This window comes from Triticum aestivum, chromosome 4A, assembly GCF_018294505.1.
Source record: "Triticum aestivum cultivar Chinese Spring chromosome 4A, IWGSC CS RefSeq v2.1, whole genome shotgun sequence".
NCBI classification, from domain to species: domain Eukaryota; kingdom Viridiplantae; phylum Streptophyta; class Magnoliopsida; order Poales; family Poaceae; genus Triticum; species Triticum aestivum.
The window spans coordinates 72,264,116-72,275,191 of record NC_057803.1 but is presented as its reverse complement, the minus strand read 5'-3'; the positions used below and the strand labels follow the sequence as shown (position 1 = coordinate 72,275,191).

Sequence of the window (11,076 nt, the reverse complement as noted above, 5' to 3'; positions counted from 1 at the left end):
TATCCGCGCCGATGCAAATCAGGCTAAAAAATGGGCCGGAAATGGGTCGGCAGGCAGACGAAAACGGACGCGCATACGTTTAGGTCCGCATTGGGCCGGCTTTTTTGTCCATGCCGACCCAAACGGACGGTCACGAACGAAATGGATCACACGAGCGTGGCGGCGGGTCTCCATTTTGCGGGGAAAACACGGCAGCACGCACCTGGCAGTCACACACTTGACTCGTAGCACTACCGAGCTCAGCTCCCGTTCGACACGGACCGAAGACCGTTCCTTGCATTTTCCTCAACAAACAGGGTACTGGCAAGATTGTCATACAAGGAACCTCACGCTTTCCGCAGCAATAACGTAATCTAGTGGCGAACATGTCTCGGTGCGGCCACCTTCGCACCCTCGCCGCCGATCCCCTCGTGCTCGTCTTCTCTCCACACCACACCACAACATAGCCACGGTCACGCGGACGAGAAAATCAAACCATTTTCACGAAAAGCACACGGCGCCACACCCTGCCGGCCTAGGATCGCCCGCTCACCAAACCGAGCGGCCCGCGCCCCGGCGCGCAATCAGCGTTAACTGACTAATCTCCTCCCCTCGCGCCGCGCCGTGCCGTGCCGTGCCGTGCCGGTCACGGTCACGGTGGGGGTGGACAGGAGTACAAGCACAGTACAGTACGGCGTTGGCGTGGGAGCCAACGTAGGAGTAGTATACTACGGTTACCAACACTCGGTCAACACGGGATTTTCTCCAGCTGAACCGAGCGACGGAACTCACTCACTCACTCTTTGAACGAGCCGTGCCGGAGAGCCGAAGCCAGCCAAAGGCGGCTGACGCAGGGCCCGGCGTGAGCGGGCCGGGGGCGGTTCGCCCTCCATGACGGGTGGGCCGCCCACGCCGTGGTAGCGTAAAGCGTGTCCACGGGCGAGGTACGCCGTCCCGTCCTGTCCCGTCGCGTGCCAACGGCCCCATCCGTCAACAACCCGCATTAAAGCGTCGGCCCGCGCAGCTGACACCCACTTACCGGTGGGCCGCGAAGGAAAAAAAATTAGCGCCGTTGTTACTACTACTACTACCCACCTGTCCGGCCAAACGGTCTTCTTCCCCCGTAACCGCACGAGTGTTTCCGCTCCGCCTTTCACTGCCCCCGGTCAAATCCCGAATCTCAAAGCCCACAAAACCCCGCACGCCGACGTGCGGGTCCCGGGGGGCCGGCGCGTCGGGCCATCGGGGCCGTAGGATGGTTAGGTTTTGCGACCCGTCGAGCCGTCCAACGCTCGGCCTTGCATTTCGGGAATCTCCGCTCCCCCAGATCCGCCTCCGCTTCACATACCGCGGCCTCCTCCTCCCCCCACACTAGCACACACTGCCGCTCGCCTCCGTCTCTCCTCCCCCGTCGCAACGCTGCCACCGGGCCGGGCGAAATAAACCATCGGAACCGGGGGGAAAAGCACGCCAAAACCCTAGATCTCCAGCTCGCATTGCCCGTCTATGACCCTCGGCCCCCGCTGAGGCACGGCCATGGCCTCCGCGGCCGTCATCCCCTCCCCCGCCGGCGGCGCCGCGCCCGTGCAGGGGGCCGCCGAGCCCGCCGGCTGGCTCATGGACGAGCGCGACGGCTTCATCTCCTGGCTGCGGGGCGAGTTCGCCGCCGCCAACGCCATCATCGACCTCCTCGTCGTCCACCTCCGCGCCGTCGGCGACCCGGGCGAGTACGACCACGTCTTCGCCGCCGTGCAGCAGCGCCGCCACCACTGGGCGCCCGTCATCCACATGCAGCAGTTCTTCCCCGTCGCCGACGTCGCCTACGCGCTGCAGCAGTCCGGCTGGCGCCGCCGCCTGCCGCCCCCGCAGCAGCACGGCCCCGTCGTCTCGCCGGCCCCGCCGCCGCCTCCGCCGCGCCGCCCCTCCTTCGCGCCCTCCCACAACCACTCCCACTCCCACCACCGCCACGCCGCCCACCATCGCTACGATCCGCCGCGTGGCGCCGGCAACGTCCCCCCTGCCGGATCCGATAAAGATGGTGAGACGCCTTCTCTTGGTTTCTCTCTTTGTTTGGTACACCTGCTAGTGTCGTCTGTTGTTACAAAGGACGGCGCCTTTTCTCGTCTTTTGTTTTGTTGGGTCCTAAAATGGGTCGATCCATGAAATGGGTTTCTGGTGTCGAGACACCTGCTTGCTAATTGAACGAATAGAGGTGTGATCTCGGGTATGCATAGAGTTATCTTCCTCTTCCCTCCAGGTGAGGGTGTCTGCCGTCAAAATTCCTGTCCCGATTGGTAAAGTGCAGTCGCTTCTCTTTGTATTTTTGTATTTTTCTTGTTTAATAATAATATAAGTATTCAGGTCCTAAAAGGGTAAGCCTTTTTGCGTTGTCTTGTGTAGCAGGATGCAAAATTCTAATTGGGGAGGTCCTAACCTACTGGATAAAGTTGTCCAAATATAGCTTTTCTGTGCAAAGATATCTATGTGTAGGGTAGGTACGTGTAAGATCAATTTGAGTTGCTTCACGCTCAAACATTTTCCTTTTTAGCATTCCGCGTTTCTGTTTGTTCAATAGCTGAATCAATCAATGCGATGGCTATTACTTACGGCAGAAGGTATGGCGCAAACTTTCGGCGGAACGTCCTAAGACATGATTCCCGCCCAAGCGGTCTGATTATGCCATGCGGTTACTCCTGTCTGTATTTCTTTTTTGCTTTCTTGTTTAATACTAATAAGTATTCAGGTCCGAAAAGGGTAAGCTTTTGCGTTATGTCTTGTGTAGCTCTATACAAATACTCCTAATTGCACAGGTCCTAAGCTACTGATAAAGTTACCCGAAAATAGCTTTTCTGTGTTAAGATATGTGTAGGGTAGGCACATGTAAGATCACTTTGAGTTGTTTCACACGGAAACATTTTCCTTCTGACCATACAACGGTTTTGTTTGTTCAGTAGCTGAATGGATCAATGGGATGGTTATTTCATACGGCAAAAGGTATGGCGCAAACTTTCGGCGCAACGTCCTAGGGCATGATTCCACCCAAACCGTCCGATTATGCTATGCATCACCGTTGGAGGCGTTGCCGGTGTCGTGCTAACTCATCATGCCGTAGTCTGTCATTAGTTTTGGCTATTTATTATACGATAAAAAGTTGGTTACCTGTGCTTTACCAATGATTCCTGCCCAAGCGTCGGTGCGACGTCCTAGAGCATGATTCCTGCCTAAGTCGTCCGATTATGCCACGTAGCAGTGCGCTCTCGCTCCATGTTGGGCTTCTGGCTGACATGGGAGGCTTTATCAGTGTCGTGCTAACTCGTCACGCCATAGTCTATCATTAGTTTTGAGATATATTTATATAATAAAAGTTGATGACCTGTGCTTTACCAATGCCATGATAAATAAAGCAGTATGATATTATTAGCTTTGCGGGCTAGAAACGCTACATTAATTATATTAATTATAAAAGAAAAATGCCATATTTCTTTTTATTATTAAGTGAGATGAAAAGAGAAGAATCTAAGTTAAGCACCAGTAACTTTTTTGGGGCCAGAATCTGAGGGCATAGAGATATACTCCCTCCGTCCCAAAATAAGTGTCTTGACTTTGATACAACTTTGTACTAAAGTTACTACAAAGTTGAGACACTTATTTTGGGACGGAAGGAGTATATGACAGATATTACACCTGTTTCGTTTGTATAATATATATACTAGAACTCAATTTTCAATTATATCATAACAAAATGGCTACTTATCGTACATAATATCTACGGGCTTTGGTAATCATACTATCCTTATATGTCTTCCGCCCAATGATTTCTGTAGGTGCAATAAGTTTGTATTTTCTGTTCTTGCTGATATTGTGATTATGGCATGATTAAAAACTGTACTTCAAGTTTACAGCTATTATTGAAAATCATGTCCAATTAGTTTCTCATGTACTCTTGATGCTTCTAGGGCGTGAATTTCATAACAAAGAAGGGAAGGGACTGAAGGAAGGGGAGAACATCGCTGATGCTAAAGGTCCACGGTTGGATTCTCCTGTTACTGATGGTACCCCCCCGCCCCCCTCACACAAACATTGTGCAACTTCATTTCTTTATTGCTATTTGACACATCAGATAGTATTTGAACCAAAGAAGTTTGTGTTAGGGTTTTGTAAATAGTGTGCTGCCATTGTGCTCCATATTAAACCTTGTTTCTTCACTTCAAGTGTAAAACTGCTGAGCTACATTTTCAGTTTTTTAGTTGTCAATTAATATTCTGCTATTTTTTGTTTAGTTGTCAATTTATAGAACTATAGACAATCCCGAACTTTTGGATCCTCCTTGTTGTTTATTTGTAATTGAGTGTCCTTAGGATGGACAACTGAACTTTCTGATACATACTATTTTACTTGCATATGCTATTAAATCTTTATTTTGTCAAACTGAAGGGATGCAATTTAATGTTTTTAGTAAGGATTGCAAATTACCCTCTCTGAGCCATGTCCTTGTTTTGTAAATTGTGTGGCAGGTGAGAAAAATTCTAGCCTGCAAATTATTGCTGAAGGAAGCAGCAAGGTGGTTCCAACTCCTGTAGAATATACAACCAGTGAAATCATTGATGGCAAGCCGGTATGTTGCCCTGCAATTCAGAATTTCAAAATCTGCACTTCAGTTTTCTCTTTCATGCAGTTTCCTTGGAATCTCAAACTTCAGTCGAACTTCATTATCCTGTTACAAAACACGCCATGATGAAATGTGCTCTATGCTTCTTTAGGTTAATACTGTTGAAGGGCTCAAGGTTTATGAAGGGTTGGTAAATGTGACTGAGATAAACAAGATTGTTTCTTTAGTTAATGAAACAAAAGCTTCTTCTCGTCGAGGAGGGTTCGAAGGTAATTATGTAGCCTCTAAAGTTATTTGTTTCTGTGCCTATGTGCATCACCCGTGTGATCGTGTGTGTGTAGTGTGTTAGTGTAACTGTGTGCACTTTTGCCACATTGAATTCTGAATTTATATCTAAATTGCATACTGTCAGAGTATTGCCTAGTTGAACATCTAGGGAAATGTCACAACTTAGCAGAGTCTGTTACCCTGGGCTAGTTGGCCATTTGCCTCTAGTTTTTGTTCTTCATTTCTGTACAAACAGATAATGTCCTAATCTGTCTTTATCTAATTTTGGGGGTACTGTGATTCAACTATTTTATTGGACTTCACCATTAATTTTTGCTTGGTGCAAAAAGTGGGCCAGACTGTTATTGTTGGTAAAAGACCACTGAAGGGTCATGGAAGCGTAATTATTCAGCTGGGAGTTCCTATCATTGAAGGCCCTCTTGAAGATGAAAATCAAAGAGGTATGCCAAGCTTTTACCACAGAATCTCATGTTATTATTCTCGTATTCTGATGCCTTCCTTCTTTTATTTTAAATGTGGGTTCAGAGACAACAAGGGTGGAGCCTGTTCCTGGGTTGCTGCATGACCTGTTTGATCGCTTCTTTCGGCAGGGAATTGTACCTTCTAAGCCAGATTATTGTGTTGTTGACTTCTACTATGAGGTAACTTGTTCACGCTGTAAGACGTTCTTCTCTGAAAATGCATTCTAATAATGACCAATTGATTTATTTTTTCAGGAGGAATATTCCCATCCTCAGCAACCTCCCTCTTGGTATGGTAGGCCACTTTGTACCCTCTGCCTGACAGAGTGTGATATGGTGTTTGGCCGAGTTATTTTTGGAGAACGAGGTGATAACAGAGGCCCTTTGAAGTTCTCTCTCTCTACAGGGTAAGCCTTTCCCCAGTAATTTTCATGTCACATTGAAGGGGAGCCTTGGCGCAGTGGTAAAGCTGCTGCCTTGTGACCATGAGGTCATGGGTTCAAGTCCTGGAAACAGCCTCTTACAGAAATGTAGGGAAAGGCTGCGTACTATAGACCCAAAGTGGTCGGACCCTTCCCTGGACCCTGCGCAAGCGGGAGCTACATGCACCAGGTTGCCCATTGATGGTATTCTTAAGAGGCTTGTACTGACCCTTCTTCACTCTCCAATTTTTTCTAATTTACATCTTCGGTAGCAGACATCATATGCCGTAACGTGAGAAGCCTGTGATCATGTCATGTATTTTAGTTGGTACATAAACACATGTTTAGCTGTGCAAACAGTCTTCACGTTTTGAATTTCTCAACCAGGACAAATTAACATAATATCGGTCATAATTAAATTAAAATAGTCCTTTGTAATAAGATGATATGGTAATTATTGATTGGTCAATGCCTGTTATCATCAGTTGTGCGTTCGTAGCTTCACTGGGCTCCATATATAATTCGTAATGTTGACCATGTAGTAAATTTAATAGGTAAACCCTGTTTGACTACACTTTCTAAACATTTTTCTCCTATCTCTCAATTTCAGGTCTCTTGTAGTGTTGCAAGGGAGAAGTGCTGATGTAGCCAAGCGAGCTATTCCTGCTACACGTAAGCAGCGAATCCTTCTAACTTTCGGGAAGTCTGTGGCAAGAAAAGTTGCAGCATCGGAAAGTGCTTCACGGCCTTCCGCCCCGTTAACACCTCCTTCTATGCCCTGGGGTCCACCATCAAGGCCAGCTAATGTGAGGCCACATTCTCCAAGTCCGCAGCACTTTGGATGCACCCCGACCAGCAGCGTACTTCCAGCACCAACAACTGGACCTCATCACATCCCTCCGTCTGATGGGATGCAGCCACTCTTTGTAGCACCTGCTCCTGTTGCTGCCGCAGCCATACCTTTCCCAGCAGCTGTTCCCTTGCCAAATGCAACGGCAGCTTGGATGCCAGAAGCTGCCCCAAGGCCTGCCCCACCTCGATTCCCTGTTCCAGGCACAGGCGTCTTCCTTCCTCCTGGATCAGCTCACCAGCTGCCCCATCAGATGATACAAGCTTCCCATGCTCATGCGGAACCTAATTCTCCAAGAGGTTCAGCAGCTTATGTGCATAACAAGGGTACTGGCATGGAGGTGGCTAATGGCAGTGCTTCTCCAAGGAGCTCAGGAACAACAAGAAGGGCCGATACAACCGAGGCAAAACCAGAGTGCAATGGGAGCTCTAGTTCTGCGGGTGAGGAGCAGCAGAACGGTGGTACGAAGAATGCTGGGCTCAGCAAGGTTGAGCCAAGTGCCGCTAAATAGAAGGAAGGAGGTATAGTACATAGAGAACAGAAACGTGAGATGAGGAAACCTCAATTTTCCAGGTCATGGTTGCGGGCAACTCTCATATCCTTGACAAGCGCAAGTACCTTGATGCCGTCGAGTTGTCTTGAGAATGAATGAAAAGCCGTCTTAAATTTTGTAGCCGATCGATCTGTAGCAAAACTGTATCATGCTGCTTTAACTTATCGCCTGCTTGCTACAATTATGGGAGTATGGGCTAAGATGTTCAACATGTTATCTGGTGCCTGTTCTGTTCTTATTGTGCTGGTGTTACTTGTTCGTCTCATGTGCATATTTCGTCGATTCTTCTCGAGTTGCAATCCTGTGACAAGCTGAAAATGTTGCCCCGCTGACTAGTCTGTGAGTCTTAATTTGTCTACTCGTGCCGTCTTGTTTGTCCGTCTGATGTTAGCTAGGGTCGCCTTCGTTTGGTCATATTCGGTGGCCTTCCGTGGCAACCGGTTGACGAAGCGTTCAATTCGCCTAGATAACATCGCCTCCAAATTCTCGTCCTAGGTATGGGCGTGGCGTTGTGTGGCGCCGGCACCGCAAAGGATGGATACGAAATGCTGAACAGATCAACACAACTGCTACTTACTAGCTCAGTTACGCAACGATGAAGCTACAATCACGTTACACATGCATGACACGGCATGACCCGATTACACGAGCGCACTGCCTACAGTCGGCAACGGTCGTAAGATCAGAGGGCGGCGCCGGCACGGCGGTGGCGCTTGCCGTGCCTGCGCCGGTCCGACGACCTGGCCTCGCCCGACGGGAGGTACATGGCCGCCTCGGTGCCCACCCTGCACTCCGGCAGCGGCGCCGGGTACCGCGCGCGGTCGTAGCAGTAGCCGTACGTCATGTGCCGCGCCCGGACCCTCTCCATCGCCGCCCGCTGCCTGGTCGGCATCGCGCTGCCGCCCTCCGGCTCGCACGCCGACTGGGCTTGATCATGGGCGCAGCCGTGGAGCTCGAGGTCGGTGAACTCGGCGACGTAGGGCGCGTACTTGTAGTCCACCTTGTAGCGGCCGCCCGAGGTGGCCCAGCTGGAGCCGTCCCAGATGGTGGCGTAGAGCGACATGGGCTTGGACGGGAACTGCGCCCCCATCGCCTCGCTCCTCACCACCTCCCTGATCGGCGTCCCGTCCACGTAGAACCTGCACACACACACACACACACACACAAAAACGTCAGACACACCGTCAAACCAACGCATCAATCCAAGCATCCAACACAGCACATTCACGTGAACATATTTGCGGTGAAAACCAGACTTGGGTTGGGCATGTGAACGGTGAACCTGAACAGACCGAGTTGGCTCATGTGAAAACGCACGGTGAAAAGTGGAGGAGGTGGTGGTGGTAGCTTTCTTCCCCATCAATTCAAAAGTTGGCGAGCTGCGAGTGATCACACAGGACTTGCAGGGTAGGGGAGAAAGCAGGTGCAATGAGGAAAAGGCAGCGGCACGGGGATCCTGGTGGAAGGATCAGGCGCAGCCATGGCCCTAGCCATGCACATGCTGTGATGAATGAATGCTCAGGCTCAGCTTCAGTGGATGGATGGAAACTGTAAAAGCCGACGCCCCCATTTCTCATGCCAACTTTATTCACCCACACGATCAGGCAGCATGACTGTGTGAGTAGGAGTGAATGACTGTGAGTAAGTGTGTGTGACTGTGTGAGTAATTTTACGGACCATGCAAATGGATCCGTGATCTGAATTAGATCAGGTGGAGGAAGAAATAAATGGCTTTGATATTGAGATCGATGTTTCTTGTTTGAAGCCAGCAGTGTTGAAGCGTAGTAGCGGGGCAGCGCTATCTGCATGCCCGTTGTGGCAAGGCTATCTACTCGATTTCGGGCCCTCGGTACTTGAAATTATTAAAGCGGCGACGGCATGAGGAATCTGTAAGCTGTAAAGAACAAGAGCCAATTTCTCTCAATCATGTCATGAGGGTGGAAAAAGAAAGGGGGAAAAGGAAAGGGGAAGAGGCAGCAACAAAAAAAGAGTGCCTGAAGCTAGCTAATACCAGCAGCAGAGATTATCTATCTTGCTACATTGTTGTATAGCACATGCAACATTGCTAAGCTGAACTACCATGGCGAAGAGCAGTCAGGTACTGACACTATTTTTTTATGAAAGGACGCAAAGATGGTAGTACTGTGTCCTGTAAGCATTGAAAATATTGATATGTGCTTAAAGGATCACTAATTTGCTGCGTACACGTGTACTTGGAACTTGTATGTACAAAGTACACGACCACAGTTGTGGTTCAGGCATCCACGAGTCGTGTCCACAGAATTCAGCCTACGGGCTATAATAGTTCAGAAACATTCAGAAATGCCGCTTAAGCAACATTGATCCTGGCTGTATAATGATAGCCCTGGAGCAAGCAGAGCCAATCGAAGTCAGGTAGTAATTGGCTACGGCTGTTGCAGCTAAAACTATTCTACATTATGCCAGAAGCCCCACTTGAGGGGGCTCCCAGTCTGAAGTTCTGAAACTCGTTAACTGCTCAAGGTTCAGGCCGATCAAACCTTGCAGCGAATGCAGTGTCGATCGATCGATCACGAGTAAGAGTAAGTGAGATTGGTGGAGGTGAGAGCGGGGGCAGGGGCTTACACGATGGTGCGATTGGTCCAGAGGATGGCGTAGCGGTGGAAGTCCTGCGTGGGGTCGAACCAGAGGCCGTACCGCTCCTCCCGGCCGACCGCCGTGCTGCCGTCGCCGTACACGTTGGTCTGCACCCTCCACTCCTTCCCCTTGACGTTACCCAGGAACTCGAAGTCCAGCTCGTCGTGCGTCTTCTCGTACACGTCGCCGTTGGACATCTGCCGGAATCCACGCAATGCCAAAGTTTGTTAGTAATTCCCTCGCCGCTCTCTCTCTGCATTACATCGGTTGTTTTCCAAGAAGTGCAGTGCAGTGTAGTGAAGGGATGATGCTAATGTTTACTCACGTAGAAGGCGACGACGACGCCGGCGGCGTAGTCGGAGGGCAGCTTGATGCTGGCGCTGAAGAGGCCGTGGAGGTACGCGCCCTGCGACGCGAACCCGGAGCCTGAAGAATACACCAAACAAACAGAGGCAGGCCCGATGAGGATCGGAACTACGGAAGGCGGCGACAAGAACAGGTGGATCGATCGATCGATGAAGCATCGGGCACCTACCGGTCCTCTCGTCGAGGGAGATGTGGACTCGCTTGCCGTCGCCGTGGAGCCTGAGGTTGGAGTCCCCGAACAGCTGGGTGTAGCCCTCCCCGAAGGTGAGCGCCGCCGCCGGGCGGGGGACCATGACCTCGTCCCCGGCGCCGGCGGACGCCGCAACCCAAGCGGACGACGCCAGGAGGACGGCCAAGAGGAGGCGAGACGCCATTGGTTCTCTTCTCTCCCCTGCTTCTCCCCTCTGTCCCTTCCTCGACTCCCCTCGGCTCTCCTCTATATCGTGCTGGCTGGCCGCAGCTCACTGCTGCTTCCTCTCTCGCCTCGTCTCTAGTGCAGCGACTACTCCTAGGCCGCCGATGGATTGCAAAGGAAGCTAGCTTTCCATACGGCGTTTTTATCGGGAGTTGCGCCTCGCAGTTTCGTTTTGAGCGAGCAGCCTGCGCCGCGCCGCGCCGTGGTGGCGGATCTTAATTAATTATCACGCCCACCCCAATTACTTAGACAGGATCCGTATCCTGATTGAGGCCTTGATTGCTGTGGATAACCAAATATATCCCGCCCAATGGCCCAACCATTCTCTCGCCCCGCCATTAATTCGCAAATCAAAACCCTAGTACTACCCACGTCACAACCTCTCCGGTGATTCGATTATTATTGTGTAGTACTCCCTTCGATCATTTTTAGTTTGCATATAAGATTTAACTGAAGTCAAGTCTCGTAAAGTTTGATCAACTTTATAGAAAAAAGTCTTAACATTCACAATCTAAAA

The 11,076-nt window shown here is 50.3% G+C and overlaps 2 protein-coding genes across 2 annotated transcripts; one reads left to right on the top strand and one right to left on the bottom strand.

Moving 5' to 3' along the window:
- The first annotated feature begins 1,330 nt into the window (after positions 1-1,330).
- Positions 1,331-7,378, top strand: LOC123085216 (RNA demethylase ALKBH10B). Its single transcript, XM_044506839.1, has 8 exons — positions 1,331-2,017; positions 3,936-4,031; positions 4,494-4,594; positions 4,740-4,857; positions 5,206-5,316; positions 5,402-5,517; positions 5,593-5,744; positions 6,370-7,378. Exons 1-8 carry the CDS (start codon positions 1,516-1,518, stop codon positions 7,118-7,120), a joined length of 1,947 nt encoding a protein of 648 aa, XP_044362774.1. The 5' UTR covers positions 1,331-1,515; the 3' UTR covers positions 7,121-7,378.
- A 333-nt stretch (positions 7,379-7,711) lies between these two features.
- LOC123085217 (probable xyloglucan endotransglucosylase/hydrolase protein 28) lies at positions 7,712-10,768 on the bottom strand. Its single transcript, XM_044506840.1, has 4 exons — positions 10,314-10,768; positions 10,104-10,204; positions 9,767-9,975; positions 7,712-8,301 (listed from the first exon to the last, which is right to left on the bottom strand). The coding sequence occupies exons 1-4, from the start codon at positions 10,516-10,518 to the stop codon at positions 7,845-7,847; spliced, it is 972 nt and encodes a 323-aa protein (XP_044362775.1). The 5' UTR covers positions 10,519-10,768; the 3' UTR covers positions 7,712-7,844.
- Between the last annotated feature and the right edge of the window lie 308 nt (positions 10,769-11,076).

What these genes read in the sequence shown, in the direction of transcription:
- LOC123085216 (XM_044506839.1), top strand. Translation starts at nt 1,516, where the DNA reads ATGGCCTCCGCGGCCGTCATCCCCTCCCCCGCCGGCGGCGCCGCGCCC. An exon ending in TGCCGGATCCGATAAAGATG is followed by an intron (nt 2,018 to 3,935) that starts GTGAGACGCCTT and finishes TGATGCTTCTAG; the next exon opens with GGCGTGAATTTCATAACAAA. An exon ending in GGATTCTCCTGTTACTGATG is followed by an intron (nt 4,032 to 4,493) that starts GTACCCCCCCGC and finishes ATTGTGTGGCAG; the next exon opens with GTGAGAAAAATTCTAGCCTG.
- LOC123085217 (XM_044506840.1), bottom strand. Translation starts at nt 10,518, where the DNA reads ATGGCGTCTCGCCTCCTCTTGGCCGTCCTCCTGGCGTCGTCCGCTTGG. An exon ending in GCGTCGTCGTCGCCTTCTAC is followed by an intron (nt 9,976 to 10,103) that starts GTGAGTAAACAT and finishes GGATTCCGGCAG; the next exon opens with ATGTCCAACGGCGACGTGTA. An exon ending in TGGACCAATCGCACCATCGT is followed by an intron (nt 8,302 to 9,766) that starts GTAAGCCCCTGC and finishes GTGTGTGTGCAG; the next exon opens with GTTCTACGTGGACGGGACGC.